The sequence below is a fragment of the Centroberyx gerrardi genome, chromosome 23 (assembly GCF_048128805.1).
Source record: "Centroberyx gerrardi isolate f3 chromosome 23, fCenGer3.hap1.cur.20231027, whole genome shotgun sequence".
NCBI lineage: Eukaryota > Metazoa > Chordata > Actinopteri > Beryciformes > Berycidae > Centroberyx > Centroberyx gerrardi.
In genome coordinates this window covers 7,465,760-7,492,193 of record NC_136019.1, presented here as the reverse complement: position 1 = coordinate 7,492,193, position 26,434 = coordinate 7,465,760, and the positions used below count along the sequence as shown (strand labels likewise).

The 26,434-nt window shown below is 39.7% G+C and overlaps 2 protein-coding genes across 4 annotated transcripts; both read left to right on the top strand.

Annotated features, from left to right (window-relative positions):
- Positions 1-1,038: 1,038 nt before the first annotated feature.
- Positions 1,039-8,682, top strand: LOC139920853 (macrophage mannose receptor 1-like). 2 transcript variants are annotated; one of them, XM_071910941.2, is made up of 7 exons: positions 1,039-1,196; positions 1,329-1,346; positions 3,256-3,342; positions 5,290-5,655; positions 6,207-6,548; positions 7,385-7,724; positions 8,330-8,682. In XM_071910941.2, coding segments are annotated over exons 3-7 (1,083 nt in total). In that variant the 5' UTR covers positions 1,039-1,196; positions 1,329-1,346; positions 3,256-3,308; the 3' UTR covers positions 8,331-8,682. The 2 variants fall into 2 exon arrangements, with proteins under 2 accessions (XP_071767042.2, XP_078147963.1); XM_078291837.1 differs by lacking the exon at positions 1,329-1,346.
- A 709-nt stretch (positions 8,683-9,391) lies between these two features.
- Positions 9,392-23,076, top strand: LOC139920838 (protein mono-ADP-ribosyltransferase PARP14-like). 2 transcript variants are annotated; one of them, XM_071910924.2, is made up of 15 exons: positions 9,392-9,649; positions 10,639-10,784; positions 11,617-13,782; positions 14,454-14,690; positions 14,923-15,147; positions 15,323-15,389; positions 15,570-15,716; positions 17,230-17,289; positions 18,127-18,303; positions 18,996-19,134; positions 19,685-19,737; positions 19,948-20,676; positions 20,850-20,986; positions 21,147-21,324; positions 21,643-23,076. In XM_071910924.2, exons 1-15 carry the CDS (start codon positions 9,475-9,477, stop codon positions 21,924-21,926), a joined length of 4,920 nt encoding a protein of 1,639 aa, XP_071767025.2. In that variant the 5' UTR covers positions 9,392-9,474; the 3' UTR covers positions 21,927-23,076. The 2 variants fall into 2 exon arrangements, with proteins under 2 accessions (XP_071767025.2, XP_071767024.2); XM_071910923.2 differs by having other exon boundaries at positions 11,614-13,782.
- The last annotated feature ends 3,358 nt before the right edge of the window (positions 23,077-26,434 follow it).

Below are 26,434 nucleotides of genomic sequence, written 5' to 3'. Positions count from 1 at the left end.
CACCACCACAAAGTACTGGAGATGCAGCAGAACAGCCTCACGTTCCAATAAAATCCTTCTTGTTTTACACACTACACACCGGGAACCAGAGACTGGCCGCCCAGACTCAAAGTTAAGAAGCCAAACTACTAATCTACTGTAGAGCAAAGTAAACAGTTACTGATCCACTTCTTCTGTCTGTCAACTTTGACCTTTGACCTGTTGATTACCGTTCCTACATACTAGGAACAGTGACTCAGGTACAGTATGTATAACTGGGGAAAAGGATGCATCCTTCCGTTCTGTTTTCATTGACGTTTGTATAGAAAAGTTTGTATACTTAAGGGCAGCGTGCATTTTGTATTAAAATTATGAAAGAATACACTCAAAACCAATGATCAGGTTAGCAGTTATTTATTGCTTTTAAAATCATTTGCTTTTTGCTTATATAAAAGGACTTCAACTGGACTTACTTTTACATTGTATAACATGTGCATGATTATTTCACTGAAAGATCATATGATTGTGTTCACATTGCCTGAGTGTAGGATTAATTTATCTCTGCTATTAACTGTATATTTGAAGTTTGAATCCAAACTGAGTCATCCACCATTTGAAGAACACTGGAAACTGGAAATGGGGCAAAATAATTGTTAAATAATAGTTATCTTCCGACCTTAAAAAATATCAGTGTTTTTTAAGATGCAGTGATCTGCGTCTTCATAAATATTGCTCAAACATTGATTACTAAATATCAATTGTATTTATTCATATTATTTTGGAATAAAACGTTTTCTTTCTGCTTATTGGACAATCAAGTGATACCAAGATAATGAATTATTCTGTTTTTCACATTGAAAAGTAACTTGAGCAAGAGAGGGTCACTGAAAATCATTTATCTTTCAAACTTTATTACTCCATGTTGTTTGTTGCCATAGTTTGTGCTATGCACATTTTTGAGATATGTTTGGTTTCTATTAAATTACATTTCCTCACTCCTCAGGACATTTTCTGTCTAGCAAGTCATTCCTGTAAATGATATAGATCTGAAAACACTATTTGAATATTGAAATACTGATATTTGCATGGCTACCAGAGAACAGATGCTTATGTACAGTAAGTAATATATTACTGAGAGGCAGCGGAGACAGAGGTAGTCGACATCAGCAGGTCTAAAGGAAGAGACATCAGAGCGAAGCAGATATCAGATAGCAGAGGTGAGTTAACTCAATCTGTTTATTGGATCTAGGACGGGTTTGATTTCATGTTTGTGTGTGTGCAGACATGGGCATCAATTCTATTTAATCTATATTTAAAATAAAATTCATAATGTGAATTTTGTCATGCAGGTCTGAACAATTTATTGGGTAATGTGTAACAAGATCCTCCCACAGACAGAATATATTATATATATATATTACATATTTTATTTTATGTATATTATATTTAGTATATTGGCCATAAATAAGACATTTATGATATATCAGTTGTCACAGTTAACTGAGGAAAAAAAGCATCGACTGACAGCAGAGTCTTTCCATCTGAAATTTGACAGAATTTGCAAGTTTTACAGAATTAGGTCTCAAATTGTCCTGATATTGTTTTCACACAATCCTTGTGTATTCAAATCCATGGGGGGCAAAACTTTTATGTGTAATTGAGGCAATGAAGGAATTAAAAATCAGATTTCTACAGAGAACATATAGAACACATAATTACCAAGATATTGATGCAACTATGGATACGGCATGTATTAAAAATAGATTTTCAGGGATAAAAAGTCACATGTGGGCATATTGCTATAGTTGTATCTATATTTTAAGCATGATGGTATGTAGTTAATATCAAACTTATGAAATTCCTTCATGGTAAAAATAATTCAATCATAACTCCAGTTGGCTCCCTGGTGTCCAAAGTGCATATTACATCCAAATAGGCATTACCTATTTGGATGTAATATGCACTTTGGACACCAGGGACACTGCACTTTGAAGGTGTTTCCACAGACATAATGAAGTACTGCATAGTGCAAACACAAGAAGGTTAATGAAACTGCTCAGTTATTTGGACACATTCAGAATTATATTCTTCAGTCTTTATTCAGATGTCATTTGAAATTTCCTCTAAGCCGTCTGTCTCTGTTTGAAATGTTTTTCCATGGTAGTTTCTGCTCCATCTCCAAACTAATTACATCAACCAGCTTGTTTCCTCTTCCTTTTGTGTTGCTGAGCAGCCTATATTATTGATTATATTATTATTATATTATTGAGCCCAGGTGAGGCAGTATTATCTGGACACAAAAGAAAATGACTGGATTATATATTTCACAAAAGGAAATTGAGAGAATATAGTTTCTTTTTTCATAAAATTTGATCTAGCTGGGAGCTTGAGTCAACTCTTCTATAGTGAAATATGTATTTCAGTTCTTGGTGTGTTGTTTCTATGTTTTCACTGAATGGCTGCTAAACAAAGATGAACTCATTTATATATGATGTTGTTGTTTGGCTGCTGATTTCTAAAATTAATTTCACTACAGACAAGGAACAGTGACCCCTGCTGTCCAAAGGCAATATTTCATCAAAATATACAATAGAACATACAGTAGATAATAACTGAAATCGTAATTTTATCAGGAGGTTTTTCATAAGGATGATGCAAATTTCTACACATTACATGCATGCAAATATCATACAAAGTCCTGAGGCTGAATAAATATGCCCACATGTGATTTTCCACCACTGAAGATTTACCACAGAACATATTTATAGATGCTATAAATACATTCTATATTTAGAATGGGTTCAGTAAAATACATAGCTTGATTTTAGTCATGTATAAGTTCTTGGTGTCTACCCCATGCAGCAATCCCCCCAAATTCTGCTTTTTATCACAATTATTTCCAGAGAAATTGCTGAAAATCTGAAAATATTGTCCCAATAAAAAGTAGCCGCTCTGGATCTTCATTGAACCTTTATTTCTTGTAAACTACGTGGAATTAGGGCCCAAACTCTACTCATGTTGGTTAAAGGAAAACTGACCAATTCTGAGACATAGGTGTGACGGCCTGTGTGGTTTCAGATGGAATGAGTCAGCATGGATCAGTTTTGGTAGTGGCTGGGCTCAGATTTGCATATCTCTGCCTGATTAAGCTACTGAGTCCTGGGGAGAGTGGTACAGATTGTCTTTTTTTTTTTTTTTAATAACCTGGACATGTCTGGTATTGCATGTTCCCCAAAACTGAGAAAATCACTCTGTTTGGTCCACTGTGTACTAAAGGTCTTATCCAGGATCTGAGACTGTCTTTATGAGATTCATCTAACAGAGTGAAGATGCAGTGGAGCCTATTTCTGATCATTCTAATGGGTAAGTACTTTATTATTGCTTCTGTTTCAGAAAAAAAGTTGTAACTGCACTTTCAGTGTTTTTTGTTTTGTTTGTTTTTTTACTTGAATTGAAAGTTTACATGGTCATTTGTTGTATGTGTTGAGTGAGAGTTACATGTTCCAACAGGCTCTTGACCCTTGTTGAAAAACCTCCTGCATCATTTCAAAAATACCTGGGTCACAATCAGGGGCGGAGCAAGATATTGTTGTGATCTCTGTCTACCCAACCATGTTATAGGTCTAACCATAATAACTTAACAGCAAACTGAAATTATAGTTAAAATTCACAACTATTATGCTACAGAAATTGAGCTGTCAGAACAACAACATGAGCGTTTAGATGAAACTTGGCGTAATAATTTACCAATTCACATTCACTCACAAGTCATGTAAGTGCCTCAATATCACAGCAGCAACATTGACATTTTTTTTCCTGATCTACCACACTGCACCAGCCCTACTAATTCATTTTTCTCGATTTAATCTTTGCACATTTGTCAATGACTGCATTGATAAAGCTTATAAGAGTGAATTAGTGATGGAAAATAGTCGATGATTGCTCATAATATGTTTATTTACCTTCTGAGTAACTTTTTTTTTTTTTTTTTTTTTTACCAATATTACTACATTCCAAGGGATTCTCTTCATTGTTGCCAACAAAATCAACACAAATTCCAATGATTATAACAATGTCATACAGCAACAGCAGCTCATGGCATCCCTCCTGAAAAATATGTTTTAACACTAAATGCAGATGTCATTGATCTATGCACTGTATGCAGCTGTTTATAATAATTTGTGCAGTGGCTGTGTGTTGCTATGCATTATGGCTTCCTGCAGTTCTTTCTCTCATCTATAACTTTACAACTTAGAACTCTAAAAGTGAATTACTAAAGATCAATACAGTGAAATCTTTTTTTACAGGAGTTGTGCACACACACACACACACACACACACACGTTGCTGTCCGGTGAACATGTCAGGAACTAAGAACAACATGGAATCAGTTTGATGGAGTCAAGGGAGTCAAACAAACAAAACATCTTTAGTATCAAACAAAACATTTGAAATTGAGAGGAAAGAAAAAAAAAACATTGTCAAGAAAAAAGAAAATATCTCAAGAGCAAAACTTAAAACTTCCTGCCAGTAGGAGAAGTATCCCACTAAAACCGTAAAGGCAACTTGTAAAAATCGTAAAAGCAAGTACTGGCAGTGAAGGCAAAAAAAAAAAAAGTTGTAAATAATTTCCTTGCAATTGTTTTTTTTTTCCCTGTTTCAACACAAAAGTTTAAAGTTTTGCTCTTTTTTTTTTTCCCTCTAAATTTCATGTTTTGTTTGACACTAAAGGTGTTTTGCTTGATTCTATTGACAGAACAGAACAGACTGAGTTGTGTGTGAGTTTATCCAATTGGTTTTGAAATAGTTGCAGAATTTTCTCATCCTGTAGAGCACCATGTGATCCTTCAAGTGAAGTTAAAACATGAAAATCACCAAAATTGGAGTCATGAGGTTTGCATCCGACAGCAATGATAGGCCTAGATAGATACCTACATACATACATGTACTGTAGACAGACAGTGTGTGTAGGCACAAATGTGGGTTCTTGTGTTTGTGAGTGCATATATGCATGTGTATTTGTGTGTGTGTGTGTGTGTGTGGCCTAAGATCAATTCCTCCCAGATCTCTTTCTCCTGTTCCTCCTCTTCTGTCTCCCTCTCTATTTCCCACTGTCTAAAATAAAGCATCAAATACAAAAGACGAGTGGACTGATCACTCTACTTAATAAATAAATAAATAAATAATCAAGCTCAAGTGACTAGACTCAAAACCCCATTGACCTTAACAGATATAGTACAAGCAACAGGCGTGACCTGAGGACTTGTGATTCCTGTGCTATCAACTCTGTGCGATGTTTTCTCTGTTTTAGGTCAATGCTCCTCCTCCACACGTCAGCCACATGTGTATCGCTTTATTAATGAGACTAAGACCTGGAAGGAAGCTCAGAGTTACTGCAGAGAGAAACACACTGACCTGGCCACCATAGACAACATGGAGGACATGAAGAGGCTGATTGACTCTGCAGGCGGTGATCATAGTGGTGAAGCCTGGATTGGGCTGGAGAAAACAGGTGGTCGGGAGTGGCACTGGTCTCTGCCAGGGACAGAGTACAATGAAAATGAGACAAATTGGGCTCCTGGTTTATCAGACACGGTGGACTGTGTGTGGATGAATAATGAGGCCAAATGGCTTCATAAAAGTTGTAACAACAAAACATGGTTCATCTGCTACAATGGTAGGTGTATTTAATAGCCCCACTATGTACATTCAGCCTGTCATCCTGTCTAACAGTTGCTTTACATGTGGATGTCATACAACTCATCTGTTCATACATTTAGTTAAAATCATATAACTGTCGAGAGAGTTCATGTCAGTTTAAGTCACACTGGGCTTACACAACAAAAAATATCGATATATAAAAGTAATTTAATCTCAGAATCAAAAACTCTTATTTTTTTAAATGAGTGACAAAAATCTGTCATTGTGGTGAGATAATTTAACTCGTTTTTGATGCAGATTTTTAATTGAATTTGAATCGAGTGTAATTTACTTGGAGTAGAGTGATCCGCCATATTCTGCCTTGTTCCAAGATATCGACACAAAGTGTTTCTAGAAAATCCCTCAAACTGCACTGGAGACAAGTGAAATTATCTCATCCCATCTGACAGGTTGTTTCACTTGTTTTAATTAAGAAAAATAAGAAGATCATATGGCAGGTGGTTGTAAATATGGATGTTTTCGCAAAGTACATATGCAATGACACAAGGAGGTCTGTTCACTGCACAGGAACAAACAACACCGACACATTCCATTTGATCAGAGAGGAAAAGACCTGGAGAGAGGCTCAGGACTACTGCAGAGAAAAACACACAGACCTGATCAGTGGGACTCAGACTTTCAACGAAGAAGTGGAAAAGATGATAATATCAGTGGAGAAGAACTTTGTGATCGGCCTGTTCAAAGACTCCTGGAAGTGGTCGGATGAGAGTAAATCCTCATTCAGATACTGGCATCCAAATGTCATTGAAAATCATCAGGGCAACAGATGTACCGTGACCCGGCTGGATCCACAAGGCAGATGGAAAGATAAGGAGTGTGATGAAGAGAAGCCCTTCTTCTGCTACGATGGTGAGTTTGGGCCACAAAGAAGGTAACATGCACATCTCCATGCTTTGCCCCTATCAGAGTAGCGGGCTACTGGGAACAGTCCAAAGTCCTAGTTGAATTTATCCAAAAGATAAAGAGGAAGTCCCACACACAAAGTCTCCTCTGTGCTGATTTATTGTGTCGATGTTTCTGTGTATCTACCGTACATTTCGCAAGATGTGTTTTTTTCTCACAATCGTAGGTTTATGTCTTATAGTCTCATATCATGTCTCATTATCTCGATATCTTGTTTCTCTTACACTTAGAAAATGCTGCATTCATCGAGGTTTCTGGGCATTTTCTGACTATAACACATACACGATATAACATTAGACCAGAATAAAACATAACCATAATAGTTTGACATACATCAGTTTGCTGAGATATGTGCCTTTTATTAAATGTCGGTTATCAGCTAGTAATGCTGTCCAATGCTGATACCTCCACCACAGCCACAAAAAAAATTGTCTTTAAAACCTGCAGTGAAATTTTATTTTCCTCGCACATTTATTTATGTAGTTGTTCAGTTATCTGTTTTTGTGGATTCATTCTTCATCTAAAGGGAGTAATGAGTCCCTCAGTGTCACCTAGCTTTGATTAGGTGGGTGGGGGTGTGGTGGGTCACCCTGCCTTAAAGAGCTGCTAACCCTAAAATAATTTCATTAGTCTGAGTTTTAGTGTCCCATGATGGTCTAAATGGTGCTTCAGAGGCTTTTCCAGACAATAATCAAATTCTGGCAGAAACACTGAATACTTGTAATTTGTAATTGAATATCAGCACAAAATATCGGCTGCACTTCTCAATTTTTCCCCTTCAGATGGAAGGATCCTGATCCGTAAGAACAAGACCTGGGACAAGGCCTTGGACTACTGCAGAAGGAAGCATGATGACCTGGTCTCCATCCACAATAGTGACATTCAGAAATGGGTCCAAGAGAGAGCAAAGATGGCCGACACTCCCTACGTGTGGCTGGGAATGCGCTACACCTGCACTCTGGACTTCTGGTTCTGGGTCAGTGACGAGCCAGCCTGCTACCAGAACTGGGCCCCGGGGAACGGGACCGGAGATTGTGGGACGGCTGCAGCCATGGAGAAAGAAGGGGGGCATTGGGTCAGTCTGCCTGATGATGAGAAGTTCAACTTCATCTGCACCAGATAGTAAGTGTTTCAATCCAACCTAAAACTCTATCATTTCTGGGCCCATTTTGTTGTTTTGTGGTGTATTTTCCTTATCCCCATGGATAACTAGACAAATGTAGACAATGTGGCATCCCATCGAAATGTTTACAGTACAGCTATAATGGAGTTTGATAGCAGAAAAACTTTTAGTGATCTAAAACATCATCGGTATACATCAGGTTTTGGTTTCTGTCCCTCAGAATCAAAGACCAAGGCCTTCTTTCTAGATTACTATTTTTTGTTCAGATGTTCAACAATCACACAGGGAGAAATCCATCGTGGAAGAGGCAGAGAGACCAGTTGCTCCACAGACGGCAGCCTCAATAGACCAGAATGCAATGCAGCCACAAGACATGCTGTGTTTTGAGTGGAGGGGCATAACTCTTGCTTTTTCTCAGTTGGAAAAACTCTCACTCTCTTGCTGTTGCTAAGATATCGCTGCTACAGCTGAATGCAACAAGTTCACATCTGTTCTTTGGGGGTTGTCGAAAGGCATTCTGGGAAATGTAGGAAATCACTAACTGAACAGGAGAAAAAGAGGATTACACTTACACTTTTTCTTCTGTCTCTCTTTCCTGATTCAGGATCATCTGAACTATTTTCGCTGTCCACCCTGCATGCCAGATCGCTACAGCCAAGAAGCAGTGATCAGCTGTTTTCCCATTCAACTGTTAATGATTATTTCTTTTTCTTTTGAGGTGTGAGGTTTTTATTTGTCTTTTGGGGTTTATTTGTTTATCTCATAAAAAAAAAAAATATTTCCTATCAGTGTGTTAGTATTTCATATGTGTGAATAAATATACCAAACCAAACTATAAGAGTATCACTGTATTATGCATAGCAATAGATGTGGAATATCTATCACTTTTTAGTTTTACGTTTTGCTAAGTTCTGATGATCGTTTTAATGTAAAATCACAATGAATCAATCAAATGTTTGAATTCTATGTAACCAGGAAATTTATTTCTCTGATGCTGATTAAACAATTAAACAAACCATAGTGGTCCTGTCTTGCCTTTTCTCTGGCTTGACTACACATTTTCTTGTGTTAAACATCTTTTACACATTTACATAACTGGTGTCTAGAGTGGAAATAGTAGACTGCCATGTGTGAGATAAGGAGTCTTTATAAAGCAACAGGGTAGAATTTAGCAGAGAAACACATCCAACAATCTCATAAATAATCCCAGAAAACAGTCTTACTGATGATATTCTGTGTGGATCTAAATAAATGCTATTTATTCTTAAAAATCTAAAATGAATTCTTGAGATTTCAGTTATTTTCACACAAACAGGAACTGTATAGGGGAGAACAGGATAAGTTGAGCCTGTGGAATAGATGAGCCATCCCTTATTTATAGAAAACCATACACAAGATGAATCATGTGATCACAGATTTATGAAGACCTGTGTTATTCATTTCCCTGAATCTGGGATGGAGGAAAGCACATGGAGGAAATGGAGATTTTCTTAAGACTACACAAGAGGAACAGTTTTTGCAGTTGATTTTTGGGCTAGGCTACTCCCACAGGGACAAGCACCCTGTTGAGTACCACAGACACACTAGAAGTCCCTAATATTGTAGGAATGTTATAGTGATTTCTCAGCTGTCGCCACTAGGGGCGCAGCTGAGTCGTTAACAATGACTCTACTGGTCGGGTCAGCCGGGCACCGCTGCGCTCTTCATCCAGGGGATATTTGATAAATCAATCAGCCTAAAACTTTAACTATGGATGCTCCTTACAAATATCCCGTTTTCTTCGAGTGTCCCAGCCTGGACGGAGAGCAGAAGAAGAGGATAGAAAACTACTTCCAGGTTCGCCGCAGATCAGGCGGAGGGGAATGCGGACCGCTGAGGAGTGTGAACGATACAGTTTATACGATCTTTTTTAGAGATCAAAAAGGTAGGAAATAGGACGGTAGGAAATAATGAACTGATTTATGGCTTGATCGTTGATTTTTTTTTTAACTATGCATGTATTTGTGGACTATCGTGCCATGCCGGCGTAAGTGAAAGTATGTCAAAACTGAAAACAAGTTGCATAAGATGATCACACGATTATTTTGTGTTTTTTTAACGAAAGACGGCAATAGAGCTAATTAACATCTTAAAGACCTATATTCAAACCGTTTGACTCTTAAAGTAGGCTACGTTACATTACCAAATACAAAAAATATCAACGTAGAAAGATGGCAGTTTCACTTTCACATTTTGTGAAAGTTGCAGCATCATGCATGCCCTTATAGGCTATAGGCTAGTGAAATGTAGGAGGATACTAAATCTCACAACAAATTTATTTGTTCCTGTAGGACTATTATAGGAATATTATAGTGTTACCATAGGAGATAAACAATAGGCTACAGTAGCCTACAATAAAGTCACTATAATTTACTTTTAAGTGGCTACCACAGACGGAGAGCGAGATTTATGTATTTATTTATTTTTTTTACTGTTTTTTTTACATCACTATTATAATTATTAACATGACTATTAATATTGTATTTAGATTTATCTCTATTGATCTTGTTAAGTACAATCTTGCACTACAGGTGCTGTATAAATGAAGTTTCCTTGATTGATTGATTGATTGATTGATTGATTGATTGATTGATTAATGTTATTTTAATCAGCGCATAGTTTTCAGAGAGAAAGGATGGAGATTTAGAAGAAAAACAAAAGAAACAGGGAGGATAAAACAACAAAACTGAAAATTGGGCTGAAAGATGAGAAAGGGAGAGAGAGAGAGAGAGAGAGAGAGAGAGAGAGAGAGAGAGAGAGAGAGAGTGAGAGAGAGAGAATTTCACCAAGTGCCAAAGAGTATTTTATGCCAAAGAGCAATGACTTAATTCCATAAAGGAGCCACCACAAGTAATGTCCTGTTTGCTGTCTCAGATCAGCAGAGAGTCTTGGAGAAGCGTGAGCATGTGTTGGAGTTAGCGGCTGGTCCTCTGGTGTTCACCGTCCAAGGAACCTCCTCTCCCATCACCACCTCAACTCCCAGCCTGTCGGTTAGCCCAGACCTGACAGCTCCAGCACAGGTGAGACAGTCGAGACAGCTGTGCAAAGTTCAGGCGTCTCATCATTCGGTAAAGGTTGCACACAACACTTGATGAATGAAAAAAAAAAGTTTCCAATCAGGTAATTTCATTGGTTATATGAAACCAAGTCAATAATTTAAATGAAATGTTGCTCATAAGGCATCATAAGCACATTATAAGCACATTTTGTGTGGAGTATGATCAGAACATTATTCAAAGATCTAAATGATACAGTATAAGTGAATTTTGGAACAATCTGAAATTAATTGGTGAATATTTAAACAAATATTAAAACTAGAGCTAAACAATTAATAAAAAAATAAATAAATTTGAAATCGCAGTATGAACTTCTGCAATTATTTACTTAAGAGAGAGCGGCGTCACAAATGGATGGTGTTTAGTTTAGGAAAGGTGTTTTAGAGCTGCAGGTAATCTTTGGTCCTTGAATCAAGTACAATATTAGTGAAAACCTTTCATTATACTCAAACTCAGTAAATCCTGCGCACTAACATCTTTTTTTTTTTTTCTTTTTTACAAAATCATTTTTCTTTAAAAAAAAGTTTCAAATCAGACAATTTAAATGAATACAAATTAAGATTACTATCAGTTGATAGGTAAAGGATAATCTCAGAGATGGCAGTACTGGTCATACAATATTACTCACTGTTACTACTCTCACTAAAAAACCCAGTGTTAACCCAGTTTTTCCATCAATCTCTGTATGCTTTCAATGCTGTTTTTCATTTCAGATCAATAACCATTGAAAACCATGTGTCATGTGTTTGTCATTAATGAAAGAATAAATTAAGTTTTTATCCATCTCCAACAGCAGAGCCACCTGTCCATTCTTCCTTCAACACTGCCACCCAGTGCTGCAGAATATGAACTACAAGTTGACACTTACCTCCTCCGATACCTCAAAGAATGCCCCAGGGCTGGGAAGGAACTAGAGGAAGAACTCGCCTCTATGGCTTGCTCTGTACAGCTCCACCCAGAGGAGGGGAGGGCTTTGGCTAGGAGCTTAGCCCAAACTGGGGCTGGAGTCCCAGATAGGGATGGAGTCAAGCAATGGAAGGCTAAGGTAGACAAACTCTTTGAACAGATCAAAGAACGCCACGTCTGCCACTTTGAGGTAGACCCACGCAAAGTCAAAGTTCTGCTTCGGTCTTGCAGCTCTAGTCAGGCCACAGATGAGGTGAGAGTTTACAGCCAGGTTGGAGTGGCTGTGGTGGTTGGAGAGCATTCCCAGGTCCACGCCAGGTTGAGGGATTTGGTGGACTCACATGTCAAAGGTCAAGGGTCAGGTGTCAGTCAGAAGCAAACGACTACCCGTCGATTGGGCGAGGCCAAACTTCGCCTCCTCTGGAAGGAGATAGAGCACAGTCTAAGGTGCGATATCCCTGGAGTGAAGGTCAAGCAGGGAGATCTAGGTCAGTTAGTTCTGGAAGGATCTGTGGAGGAGATCCGTAAGGCTGGAGACAGGGTCTCTGAGAAGGAGAAGTTGGTGTTAGAGAGAATGGTTTCTCACATGAGCCCACATTTCTTGGCCTTCCTGAGAATGGTATACGGAGGTCCTGGGGTGCTTGGCAATTTGTTAGGGGTTGGTGGCAAGGTGGAAATAGAGTTAGGAGACACAGAGCTACGTCTGTTCACCCTCTCCTCTGATAAACTGGATGAAACAGAAAAGGCATTGGAAGGTGAGTTCAAGGAAGTAAAGATTGACATCCCTAACTGCGCTGATGTGCCATCTGAGCTTAGGGTGAAGCTTGAGTCCAAGGCAAATGAGATGAACCAAGGAAAACATAGGGCTGCAGTCAGGTTTGGCTCAGGTAGCAAGGTTTGCTTACTGGGCCACACCAAAGAGGTTGAGGAGCTGAATGAAGTTATTACACAGTTTATTTTGGACCAGTCAAGTGTAGAGGGCAGGGTTCTTCTCCCTTTCTCGGAGATAGGAGACTTCTTACCAACATTGCTACAGCTGCATGGTTTTGACCATTCAGGGGTGACCTTCCATCCTGTGGCCTCATCCTCTAGCCCCATGGTGGTGCTGATAGGTCCATCCAGCAGAGTAACTCAAGTTAGGAACAGGCTGGGTCCACTTCTGGACTCCCTGGTTCGGGAGACAGTCACCATCGACCTGCCTGGGGCACTACGCTACTTCCAAAGTCCCACTGGGACAGAGACACTCCAAAGTGTTGGCCATTCTCAGCAGTGTCTCATACAGCTTCAGGACCAACATAGCCCAACCAGAGAGAATTGGGCATCAGGTGCAGGATTGAGTAAAGGAGGCACAACAGTTGCCAGATACTGCCTTCATAGAGGGCTGCAGGTGCTGGTGTGCAAGGGTGACATTACCAAAGAGCACGCTGATGCCCTGGTGAACGCAGCCAATGAGGATCTAGATCATTGTGGGGGTGTCGCTGCTGCACTGAGTGACGCAGGTGGTCCTCAAGTGCAGAAGGAGAGTAGAGCTCTAGTAAAGCAGATTGGTAAAATTCCTACAGGAGATGTGGTATTGACCACAGGAGGGAACCTAAATTGCAAGAAACTGCTGCATGCCATTGGGCCTGTAAAGGGAAAAGTGGGTGGCAGAGAGAGGGCCTTACTGCAAAAAACTGTCCGGTCTGCTCTGAATTTAGCAGAGACCATGGAGTTCCAATCCATAGCCATACCCTGTATCAGCTCAGGGATATTTGGCGTCCCTGTGACGGTGTGCACTGAGGCCATTGTGACTGCTGTAAAAGAGTTTGTGAGTCAGGGGCGAAGCTTGAATAAAGTAATCCTGATTGATAACAGACGAGAGGTGGTGAGGGCCATGCAGGAAACGTGTGACAGGCTTCTCCGAGGGATAGATACAGGACACAGTACAAGCAGGGATTATGGGTTCCAGATGGGTCCCAGTGCTGCTACCCCAGACCCAGTGAGAGGAGCTACTGCTGGATCTGCTGCCGACGGTGTCCAGGTGGAGATTGTTCAGGGAATCATCGAGACCCAGCAGGTGAGCAACACGGCTTTGAGACATTGAGAAAATTGTACAGTTGTTGATTTCTTCTGTTAAAGGAGAATACCTGTGTCATTTAGAGCCCATTTACTACTATCTATGTCTCGATTACATTTCCCTCAATCATTTTGCAATGCATGCAACATGTAGATTTTTTAACATTTACTTAATTTAAAATACAAACTTTACACCCCGAATAAGAAGACATGGATGTGACAAGAAAGTTTGTAAGGTCACATGTTTTTGAGGGATTATTTCCTTGCAGAGACAAGGCAAAGGTCAGTTGATTGACAGTAAGCAGAGCGTAATGTAATGCACGCCCTGATATGAACATACCCGACTCAGGCACAATGAAATAATGATCAAAGCGAAACTTTGGCAGAACTAAATTAAGGCTTTATGTTTACTGGAATGAATTATGTAGCTCAGGAAATTTTCAAGTCTTTGGAAGTTGTTTTTCATATTGTACAAAAATGAATGACAGCAAATGGCTTCTTTTGAAGGTAGGAAAATGAGCCCTGATATCTCCAGCTATGCTGACTGTGTGCAGACACCACTAGGAATAATGCAAAGGAAAGGAGCAACCTTATCCTGTGCTGTAGAGAACTGTACTATAGAGTAGACCCCACTGTTAACCCCTCCCATCGCTACACTTACTCTCCTCCCAGTTGGATGCCCTGGTATCTCCTATGGTTGGCCATGATCCTCTCTCTACCCGTGTGGGACACACTTTGTTCAATGTGACTGGACCTCAGCTGGTTGCAGGGTTTCATAAGGCAGCAGGAGGAGCAACACTTCCTGGTGACAAAGTCCTGGTGGAGGGTTTGCCTGGACTTCCGTGTGGCCGAGTATTCTTCCTCAACCTCCTCCCTTGGGATAATATCCGACAAGGGACAGCAGTCCAGGTGAAAGAGTGTGTTTGTTGTGTATGTGTATGTGTGCATGCATGTGTTTGTTTATGTGTGTATGTGTGTGTATGTGAGTGTGAACAATTTGTCACAACCCAATTAGTGAACTGTAAATCGTACTGCCTCCCCCCTTGCAAACTAGTGTTCTACAGGATGTTGGACAATAATGTTGTTGTCTTTTTCAGCCTGAAGTGAACTTTGAAAAGCCTTGAATTTTGACCTTTTCCAGGCTCTGAGACAGGGCACCCGCAGAATCCTGGGCTCCTGTGAGAACAGAGGCTTCAGTTCTGTTGCTCTCCCTGCGCTTGGAACCGGCACTGCTCTGCGTTTTCCTCCCAACTTGGCGGCCAGGGTTCTGTTGGAGGAGATCCGTGCATATGAACAGAACCGAACCAGTCGAACGCCGTTCCTAGTCCGCATCATCATCCACCCCAATGATAAAGAATCTACCAAGGTAATGGAAGTGCCTATTGAGAGCCATAGTGGTGCCTTGTGACACAAACACTGAGTAGAATGAATTTCACTGCACCTTATCCATTGTCTATGCTCTGAGCAATGATGATCAGGTAACATCTTTTCTCAAATAATTATGGAATTGCACTGAAACCCTTCATTTTGGGTCTGTACAGGCCTTCCAGTCTGCCCAAGGGACTTTGCATCTCAGAGGATTCACAAACGATGCTCACCCAGACCAAGGTGGGTGTAGAAATTTCTTTACAATGTGATGTTTATTAAGGCTTGATTTGATAAATTACTTGTTTCCAAATAAACTTTAAACAATCCTTCATTGCAAATGTTCAACGAATGCTAAATGATAAATGATATTCCAGGTTTGCTAAGATTATATTTTCTCTATTATTGCCTTTCTGCTTTCAGCTTCCTTCTACCGCCACGTCTCCTCGACCAACAATGTGGTCACAGCCATGCTGGGTGGAGTCAAGCTTCAGCTGGTCTGTGGTGACATCATTCATGAAACCACTGATGTCATTGTAAACACAACCGACTTCTCTACCAACCAATCAGGTACCTTTACGCCATTTTCTAAGTGTTGGCATTTGATTTGAAAATGAGACATGTACCACAGTGAAGCAGATTGGTTTTGGTTTTGTTGAATTTTCCATAACAGATACATCTGACTAGGTAAAGGACTATTTGTCTTCGTGCCAGAAACTTGTGTGAAATGAGAGCGATTTGGTTGTAGCCAGCATGTTGTGATATTGCAAATGGGAAATTCAGCTTGCTGATAACCACACAAAATAACTATAGTATGCTGCACATTTTGCAGTGTTTTTGCAGTGACAGTATGAATGCCTCTAACTGATTTACTGCTGTCAGCAGGAGCAATAAAGGCCTTTTAGATATGGATACAGGTAGTGCTGAACCTCACTCAGATGTCACTCATTAACCCACACTGCACTTCCCCAGACACACAACATAACATATACCAGCCAATTAAGTTTTTCTTAGTTTTTTGTTGGTTTGTTTTTGTTTTAAACTGTAGCCTCGGAAAAGTATAATTAAGCTCCTTCACACAAAGGGTTACACTGACTGTATACATTTTCCCGTGCCTTAGCTTAAATCTTTGTCATAGCCCTTTATAGACCCAAACTAAATCCTAAAACACTGTTTTTATATCCTGGACTCTGTATAGAATTCAGAAATCATCAGAGTTAGAATCGCTTTTTTTTTTTCATGTTGACTTGACAAATAAAACATCAACACGATACGAAAAGGGAGGGGGGGGGGGTGTCACATGGTGTTACAAATGTCTTAAATAAATACACTCACACAAAATCACACATACAAAATCCCTTGTATCTTATCGTACATAGTTGTTTCATGTTTTTGGTTCAAAATGTATATGTTAGATTTAATGGTAGCCCATATTCCCTCTACGCCAGGATCAAAATCCAACAGGATGGAGGCAGCTCTTTCCATGTTACTAAGGTCCAGGAATTCATTAAAACAGTCAGGTTTACTTACTTTCCAGTTCATAAATATTTTCATCTTAATAGATATACATGCCAGTGAGATGATACGATGGTTTACGGTTTCTGTTCTGTATATTATCAGACCTCCCTCCCAACAGACAAATCACTTTTAAATCTACATCTATTTGCATGGGTGACATTGGTGAGGAAACATATTGACAACTAGTAACACAGTCCATACTTACACACATCTTACGGAGACAACAGGTTTTCACATACAGTGCCCAAAGGGAAAATGTAAGACATCTCATTGCACTTTATGCAAAGTATTTGCTGTGAATTAATTACTATATGTTACTATGATTCTTTTTTAATATGTAAATGTAACCCGCTTCAAAATTGTCAGCAATACAATCTCACTTTGTGCTAGTTTTGAAATATTTATTTTCATATTTGCATGTAAAATACATGGCAGTGATATATCTGCAAAACGTCAATATCGGCTACCATTGTTGCTGTGATTTAGATTTATTTATTGAGGCCCAACACTGACATGATGTTGGATCCTAACTGTATATTCACTAACTAACTGTTTCACTCCTCAGGTGTCTCCAAAGCCATTCTGACTGCAGCAGGGCCCGGTGTCCAGGCAGAGTTAGCACAAGGTGGGTCTGAAAAGTGAACTGAAATCACAGAACTTAAGAGCTTCTCTGGAGAGGTTGGGATTAAAGGACAGTGTTTTGTCTTTTTAAAATACAGCTATTGGCAATGTCCCTTGCATTTCTGGGCTCATTTTCTTGTTTGGTTGTGTACTTTTCCTACTCCTGTGGATGGCCAAACATAGATGACGTAATGTCACATTGAGATATTTCCAGTGCAGCTACAATGGAGCTTGACAGCAGAAAAAAACAATCTAAACTATCTAAAACATCAACAGCAAATGTCACATTTTGGTGTCAGTCCTTCACAATCAAAGAGCAGGATCTTCTTTCTAGAGCCGCCATTTTGCACCGACGTTCAACAATCATACAGGGAGAAATCCATTGTGGAAGAGTCAGATAGACCAATTCCTCCACCGATAGCAGCCTCAATAGACCAGAATGCAATACAACCATAAGGCATGTTGAGTTTTGAGTAAAGGGGCGTGAAACTTTTTCTCAACTGGAAAAACTCTTGCTCTTACTCTGCTATTGCTATCACTATCGCTCCCTCCACCTACACGTATAACCCACAGCTGAATGGAACAAGTCCAGGACCATTCTCTGGGTGTTGTTTAAAGGCATTCTGGGAAATACAGGAAATCACTAACTGACGTATTCACAAAATGACACCTAGAACGCAATGAACATTACAAACTGATGATATATAAAACAGTGTAGGAGTATCCGAAGATGGATTCTTTTCCAACCTCTAGGTTACTGCCTCCTCCACATCTAATACAGATATGTGACTCAAACATGATGTGTTTTTTTCTGTCATATTTCCTTTTTTCTGTCTGTCAGTGGGCATTCCAGCAGACTTTATGTGCACTACTGGACCCGGGGCACTGGGCTGTAAAGAAATCGTTCATGCCGGTTTTAAGCGTGAGGCTCAGAGGATTCGCAATAATTGTGGAAAGATATTGAAGCGGTGTGAGAACAAAGGCTACCGCTCTGCAGCCTTCCCAGCCATCAATACTGGTTTGTACTGTGTGTGTATGTGAGTAGTTGCGTGCATGCATGTGTTTTGATGTATCTTCCTGCATGTAGGTGGGTAGGTCTGAGTGTGTGTGCATGTGCGTTTTATCAAGAACAAATCTGTGTCCTAACTACTAAACATAGTACAATTCCAGGTGTGCATCATGTTAATTTAATTAAAAAATGTATGTGTAAGTGAATATGTTATGAACCAAAGAGCAGGAAGGGGGGATCTTTGGTGCCAGGTGATGTCACCTGTTTTACTCTATAGAGGGTGACATCAACTGTCACCAAAGATCAGCCAATTGCAGATGGCAATTTCAGAAGCATGCTTTTTACCATTAGATGTCAAGCTTTACACAGACTTAGGTTTACTCTTTAAAGACCATTACAATAAAACATTGTAAAAACTCAATTTCAGATTTCAGAAGCCAGTAATTACAATCAATAAAGGAAGATTGTTTTATTTAGGAGCGGAATCCCTCCCATATGTAGTTTAATATTAGTATATCAAATTCCCTTTGGAGAAATCCTGCATTTTTCACTGAGCTTTGAATACATCCACTTGAGGGCGACAGAATGACTTTCCCTCCCTAACTGCAGGAAGAAATTACATGTTCCAGTCAGTTGATATATCAGTGTAAGTGGTGTCAGTCTCGTGTGTATTCATTAACTGGGTTTTTTTTATACCCCAGGTGCAGCCGGTATGGACTCCGACACAGCTTGTAAAGCCATGCTGGACGGCATGGCATCGGCTGTTAGGGACTTGAATCCAAATTTCGTCTCCCTCATCCGCATTGTCATCCTGCAGCAGCCTGTCTTCCAGGCTTTCAGGTCAGAAACAAATCTGTTTCCCGCAGAAACAAACAGTGAAGGGGAAAATGAAATCTGAGATTAGTTGGAACCCCAATTCTCAATTTTGACCAGTGAAAATCATCAAAACATCTGGCTGTATATCAAAGTGTGTACAGTTTAATTTTTTATAGCTGCCATATGTTATGACTTGTCAAGGTTTGTCACGTGCTGTCTTTTGCTGTTGTGGATCATTCTTTAGATTTTTATCAGCACCCAATCAAAGGTGCTTAGATTTTATTACAGCAATAACGTCTGCCTAACTTGCTGTTGTAACAGCAGCGAACGAACAACACCTTCTTGGGTATTATCTTACTTTACAGCAGTAACCGATGCAGGTGCACTGTCTGAAACATTTTCCTCAAAGTAGCACACGTGTAAGTAGGCTATAAATCAAGAGAATGTCAACAAGGTCCTTAGTTACCACAAGAGTTAGCACAGTTCCATTTTGGAATTATCAGAATGGATTGACACTATCTGTGACCAATCATATTGCTTGGTTGAAAGTACTGCTATTAATATGTTTTTGCAGATCAGAGCTGGAGAACCGCTTAGGACAAATCGCCCCCCGCCTCACCCTGAGAGGTTTGTTATAGTTTGGTCTCAAAATAGTAGAGCTGAAACACTCTGGGTTTGTAATTTGATTAGAAATTTGATTGTAATTTGATTGTTAATTTGCCCTCTGCCCTAGTTTATAACCTGGGAATGATGCTTATATATGTTTGTAGACAAACATTCGGAAATGTTACACCATGTATCACATTCTCTTTTGCACTGTTTTTCCCCCTTTTTTAGAAAAAGCTAAACAAATACTGAAGAAGATTCAAGAGCGTACGTCTGTCAGTTTTCAAGGCTCTCATGCTGCTCTTTCAACACCACATGACCTAACCTTCATCTCCTGGAAGCCACCCCCAGCTGTGCTGTGTGTGGTGGGTTGTAGTTCCACTACCATTAGGACTGTCAAGAGAGATTTGGAGGCCATCTTGGAGCAGCAGCTGACGGAGAGAGAGGTGGATTGTCAGGATTTTTCCAGGCTCAACGTCATGGAGCTTGAGGCAGTGCAGGCAAAAGTCAGAACCTTAGGAATGAGCCTGGAACCAAGGAGAGGTCGAAGCAAGGAAAGTGTGGATGGGAGCAGAGCTAGAACCGAGGCTGGGGCTAGAGATCAGTCAGGGTCAGGGGGAAAGGTCTTCTATGTGCTGAAAGGCCTGGTGGAGGACGTTTTGAGCATCAGTGAGTTAGTGAACAGAGCTCTCAGCAGAGCCCTTCTTGGAGACCTGCAGGAAAAAGAAGAGGCCATGACAGCCTTTAGTGTCCAGTGGTCAATGCAGCAGCAGGATGGAGCCTGGCAGGAGCTGAGTCTGCATGCCAACTACCTCCTGGAGCAGGCTTACCTGAACAAAGATGTGTCGGTGGAGGTAGAGGGACCAGATCGGATAAAGTTGAAAGTAAACCTGAAGAAACAAGAAGTCACAGACTGGCAAACAGGCCTCACCTACAAAGTGAAAAGAGACGAGACCGCAAGTATGACACACTTTTTGCTTTTTGACTCATGCTGTACTTGGTACACTAGCATAAATCCACCATATTTTGTTGATTCAAATTCAAAATTCAAATTACAGCTAGTTCAATCAGTAATCATTACATTAACGTTCAAGTTAAAACAATAGCATTCAATTCTGTGTCTACTACTTTAGCTTTAGAGTTGCCAAAGCACTGGGAACCTATGGCTGAGGAAACCTTTAAAAAGTTTGAGCTGCATCCTAACTCACTGGAGTACCAGAAAGTAGCACAGGGTTTCCTGAAAACAGCTAAGCAATATAACATCCGCAAAGTAAGTGACACACACACACACACACACACACACACACACAGGAAGACAGAAAGAAAGTTGTGAAAGCTCACTGTGTACCAGTCTGTTTCTCATAGTGCAAACATTATAAAAGGAAGTTACTTGCACGTTATTTCAACCTAGAATCTTTTTCTGATCTCAGATTGAACGCGTGCAGAACTTCTACCTGTGGCAGGCCTATGCGGTGTGCAAGCAGCGTATATTTGTCAAGAATGGCTCAGCAGACCTTGGGGAGAAGACGCTGTACCATGGCACAGCAGCAGAGTCATGCCACTGCATTGAAAGGACCAAATTTGACAGGAGCTACACAGGAACACACGGTAAAGTCTTAAAGTCTTGTTACAGTCTTAAAATATGCCTTAAAGCTGCACTAGGCAGGTTTTTTTATATAGAAATACACCTGTCTTATAAGTCAAAATCACAAAGTGGGCCTGCAATAAAGAAGAGTGTCCCATCCCCTCTAATTGAGATGCTGTAGATTTGGTGGATTTGGGGCCGCCAGTGTGCAAAGTTGCCTAGTGCAGCTTTAAAGGATAATTCTGGTCACATTGAGACAAAGAATATATACAGTATTTTCTGTATTTATAACCTCATAATCTGTTATCATCTTTCTTCTGACGTCTCTAATTCTGCCACAGGAGCAATGTATGGAAAGGGAGTTTACTTTGCATTGAACGCTGAGTATTCAGCCCGGGGTTATTCCCCACCTGACGGGTTGGGCCTGAGGCGGCTGTATGTGGCTCGTGTCCTGACCGGCCGTTACACGGTTGGTCAAGCGTCAATGAAAACCCCCCCTCCCCGTTCCACCTCTGACCCCACTGACTGCTTTGACAGTCTGGTGGACAACCAGCAGCAGCCCTCCATGTTCGTCGTCTTCCACGATGACCAGGCCTACCCAGAATACCTCATCACTTTCACCTGAGGACAAACTGAGAAATTACCTCTTCATTTTTAAGCACACCTTTTGTTCCCGTTTTTTCTGACTTGCAGTGTTCTTCTGATATAAACCGTACCTGAGTTGAAATGACATTTGATATCTTTAAAAGCTTTGTGTATTGATTCACGTAGAATACAGAGTAAAATAATAAGAACTCATGGTAACTGCTAATATAAGTGCAATTATTCTTCTCATAACTCACATTTACCAAAGACAGTTCTGTGAGCGTTTCATTATTTTTTTTCTGAAAGATTCATTTAAAATTTAGGTCTTTCCATTTTACCTGCTTAGTTTTTCTTTGATTTCATAATTATTTCTGATGCGCGATAGGACAATCTCAAACTTTAAGGCCACGATACCCCAGCAACTTTTTCAGCAAACTTAGATGGGGATGCTCGTGAAAAGTTACAGTATATTCAACAGTATGTTTTCATTCCATTGACCTTACTCTGCTTTGAAATGGTTACCCAAGTATCATCGCTCTCAGAGTCTTACATTTATATTACATTTTATGCATTTAGCTGACGCTCATAAACAGAGATACTTACAGTGAGTGCAACAGTAGAATAAGCCTCAAGGAGTGCAAGGATCAGCCCCACAGCACCATGAGAGTAGATTTGATTAAATATTTCTTTGATCCTAGAATGATCATGTATGACAGAGAAGTCCAAAAGTAAAGAAATCCGAGCCTTGAGAAAAAGTAGAAAGGATTTTTCTTTTTTTACTTAAGGACAAGAGCACATTGGAGCAAGTAGAGGAGGAAGATATGAGATCGAGTGTGTTAGCTATATCTGCTCTTTCATTAGTTCACCAATGATATACTGTAGTTATCAAGCAATAGTAGTACTTGTGAGTAGGTATAGGTTTAAGATGAGCTATGCATGGGGAATTTATGAAATGGTTTTACATTAAAGAATGGTTCTTGTTTTTGTAACATTGATTTACATAATGTCTGTCCTTGGGCTAAAAAAAACACATTAGAAAAGACTTAAGCCCACATTATGAACTTGATTTATAAACCTTTATTGACAATGTGTTCATCCAATCATGTGGTTTCCTGGGGAAAATAAAGCTCACCTATCAATGCAAATAAATTATTAATTCAATGATAAGATGGTTGTTGTGAATGAGATGTTTGTTGTTCTGGTCCTGTATGAGTCATGGGTGTATGATCTGGGTTCATTCTTCATTAAGTATGACTAATGAACAGAGATAATGCACCATGATGTGCATAATGCACCATGTGTGCATAATCTCTGTGAAATCCGGGTTAGTCACAATTTAAAAGAACAAGGCCTGCACACGAGGACAGATTATCTGCTTGATATATAAATTATAAGTTAAAAAGATCAAAACTTTGCAATGGTAAAGTTGTGTTTACAGAAATACAAGAGTCTTTTTATTGCATGAAAGTAAAGCACATTATAGGTTAATGTTAAAGATATGAGTCCTTTTAAGATTTTAGGTTACAATACAGTCATGTTTTAGGATAGAATAATTTATGGTTTTGGGTTAGGGTTAGACAAACACACAGCATTTTGGAAGGAAACTTTAGTCAAAATAAAACAAACAACAAAAGTAATAGTCTTATTATTATTGCTGCCAATCTATTACAATTTACAGAAGTTAAATAGGCTAGCAAAAAAGAGAAAACAGTTTTGTATATACATGTACAGGAAAACTCACACAATGTGTGGTGAAATGCCCTATTGGAAACAGCTGCAAAGAAGTCATATCTCCTTTTTTTAATCATCCCACCACAATTGAAAGTTTGATCTATTTTAAGTCATTAATTTTCATATACTTCACATCGGGAAAACCAAAAAACCACTGAATGAGGAGTAACGATTGACATTATCACTGATTACAGCTCCAGCCCAAAGAACAACATTAACTTGGTCTCCAACTTGTAGCAGCAAGGTGGCGCTGTTGGACGAGGAGTCGCTTTCAGATTGTTTCTGATCATACCAAGACACCATTCTCTCTCCATTTCTGCACAAACTCCCACCAGTAACTCTGTCTACTCCCCAGTCAAAAGCAGTGAAGGTGAAGTGATAGACTCCTCTCACTGGTGCTGTAAAATAGCCTGCATCACAGGAGGTAAACAACAGCAGTAGCAATATCATCATCATTCAACATAATCATCATTAAGTCAATTCAAATTAGTTATAGAGCACTTATAAAACAAAAGTTATGATGCAAGTTTGTCACAAAGCACTTCAGAGAGCAAACATAGGCACACAATTCAATTAAAAATAGGATACACAAAGAAGAAAGGAAGAGGAAGAAGAGCCTCTTGGTTCACTAGATAGTGTACTTTCTTAGGCACTCTGTTGGTAGAAAGGGAACATAGTAACCAAAAGAAATACAACATTAAATACTGTACCTGAGATTGGGCTGTAGGCATTTCCAATGTTAGATAAAACAATCCGGAACACCAGAGGATGATCAATGTTTACAGGACCAATAGTTCCGTCTTTTGGTGTTACAACAGAAAATGCCACCCGAGGTCGATCTGGGGGATATGAATATGCATTATTCACCTTGTAGAATCATCAGTATTCTGTATTTATTTCACTTCATTTATCATTTTCAAAATTCAGCACAAATTAGGCTACACTTCATTCTCACTGCCCCAACAGATGCAACAGATAAAGTATGTACAGATCGAAGTTTTAGCGATACAAACATTTCTCAGAGGCAGAGCTGTTCGGGTGGCAGGAATAATCTCATTGGCTGAGTTAAACCCCAGTTGGCGGAGCCAAAGAACCACAGTTTTTCTGGCAAAGTAACATTAGACATCACTGATTGAGGTGTGGCCAGAAGTGCAGCATGGTTGAAAGTTTCAGCCCATAGAGAGCAGTGAAACAACAAGTTTCTGCCCCTAGTAGAGGATGCAGGACTTATTATGAAATTAAGTACAGGATTAATGCTATTCACTATATAGAAGGCATATACTGTAACCATGTTTGTTTACATCTCAAAAATTGGGATTTAGTGCTGATTCTCTCTTTAAACAATATAAGCAGCTGCTTAGGGCCCTGCCTGCTAGTAAAGGGCCTCTCCGATGTCTTGGTTATTTATACTACTGGAATTGCCATCTGCTGGCTGATCAGCAGCCAATAGCAGATGACAATTTCAGTGGCATGTCTTTTTTACCATTAGATGTCAGGCTTTACACAGATTTGGGTTTGGTGTTTAATTGCTCTTTAACGCCTCCAGAGAAGCTTTGCCTCCTGTTTGTGTCACTAAATCTCACATCTAAGCTCAGAATGGAGTAATTCAGTTCATGAGAGGTTTTTTTTAGAAGTGTAAAATTTGCACGGCACTCTGCGTAACATGATATTACATACTTAGTGTATGTCATTACCTTCATTCATTCTCCTTAGTTTGGTCACTGTGCTGTTGAGTGCGGCCACCTGGTTCTCACTGGCCTCCAGCCTTCTAGTTGTTTCCTCCAGGGCTTTCACAGTCGCTGCCAGTCTCTCCCCCAAAGCCCCCAGCTCTCTCAGCACCACGTTGATGGTTGGTTCACAGGCTGCCGTTTCTGGTCCTTGGTTGAAAACCTTGGATTCATTATTCTCTGCCAAGTTCTCTGCCAGGTCTTCGTGAGTCAGTACTGTGATCTGAGTCTCACTGCTCTCACCTCCAGCCTGGCATTCAGATAAACCAACGAGCAAACACAGAACCACAATCACTGAGAGTCTCTCCATTCTTTAGCTTGTACTATATTTTGTCCCCTAGATTTGTGCACTGTAGGGAATTGACAACTTTTATGAACCTATTTATAAGCAAGTCCAGGTTAAAAAATAATATTTAACCTGGACTTGCTTATAAATAGATTCAGAGGGTCTAGGAAATAATGCGGAAATGCGTCTTATCGGCAGTCTCTGCCAGGAAGAGTAGGGATTTATTGTAGTTCAATGAGTAATCATTGATAGAACCTAACATGTATCAAAAGCATAGATCTTAGATTCTCTCTAAATAAACTTTAACCTTTTCCTCTCTGGCTCCTTGACAGTGGTTTATTTTGAAATGTATTATTATTCAGTAATTGTCTATGTAACAAGTAGTTAATCAGTAAGGTCAATCAATATTAATGGCGTGGTAAATATTCTACCTGGCTCTCAAATAACCCTCTATTATTTGAAGTCAAAAGTTAAAGTTCCTCTCTATTTCCTCTCTTGGCTAATGTTATAATGAAGTACAAGCCAAGATTCTGTGGAAACTGAATCTCTCTGACCCGGTAGCTATGAATAGCTACTTGTTTATATCCAACGCCAGTCAGAGAAGGTGAGTCTGAGAGAGAAAGGTTTCAAGGGCGAGGAACAAAGAGTTGAGGAGACAGAAAATGTAAATACAAGAAAGATTAACAAATTGATCATGCTGACAGGATGTGTTAAGTTTTGTTGGATGTCATCAGAAATTGTCTAGACTACAGAAAGACTGACACAGATAGTAATACGAAGAGAAAGTCGAGTCTAACAGCTGCC

Bases quoted from the DNA above. Each gene is read 5' to 3' on its own strand.
- LOC139920853 (XM_078291837.1), top strand. From the start codon at position 3,309: ATGCAGTGGAGCCTATTTCTGATCATTCTAATGG. The intron at 3,343-5,289 runs GTAAGTACTTTA...TCTCTGTTTTAG, and splicing joins ATTTCTGATCATTCTAATGG to GTCAATGCTCCTCCTCCACA. The intron at 5,656-6,206 runs GTAGGTGTATTT...TTCACTGCACAG, and splicing joins ATGGTTCATCTGCTACAATG to GAACAAACAACACCGACACA.
- LOC139920838 (XM_071910923.2), top strand. From the start codon at position 9,475: ATGGATGCTCCTTACAAATATCCCGTTTTCTTCGAGTGTCCCAGCCTG. The intron at 15,717-17,229 runs GTACCTTTACGC...TTCACTCCTCAG, and splicing joins CTTCTCTACCAACCAATCAG to GTGTCTCCAAAGCCATTCTG. The intron at 19,738-19,947 runs GTTTGTTATAGT...CCCCTTTTTTAG, and splicing joins CCCCCGCCTCACCCTGAGAG to AAAAAGCTAAACAAATACTG.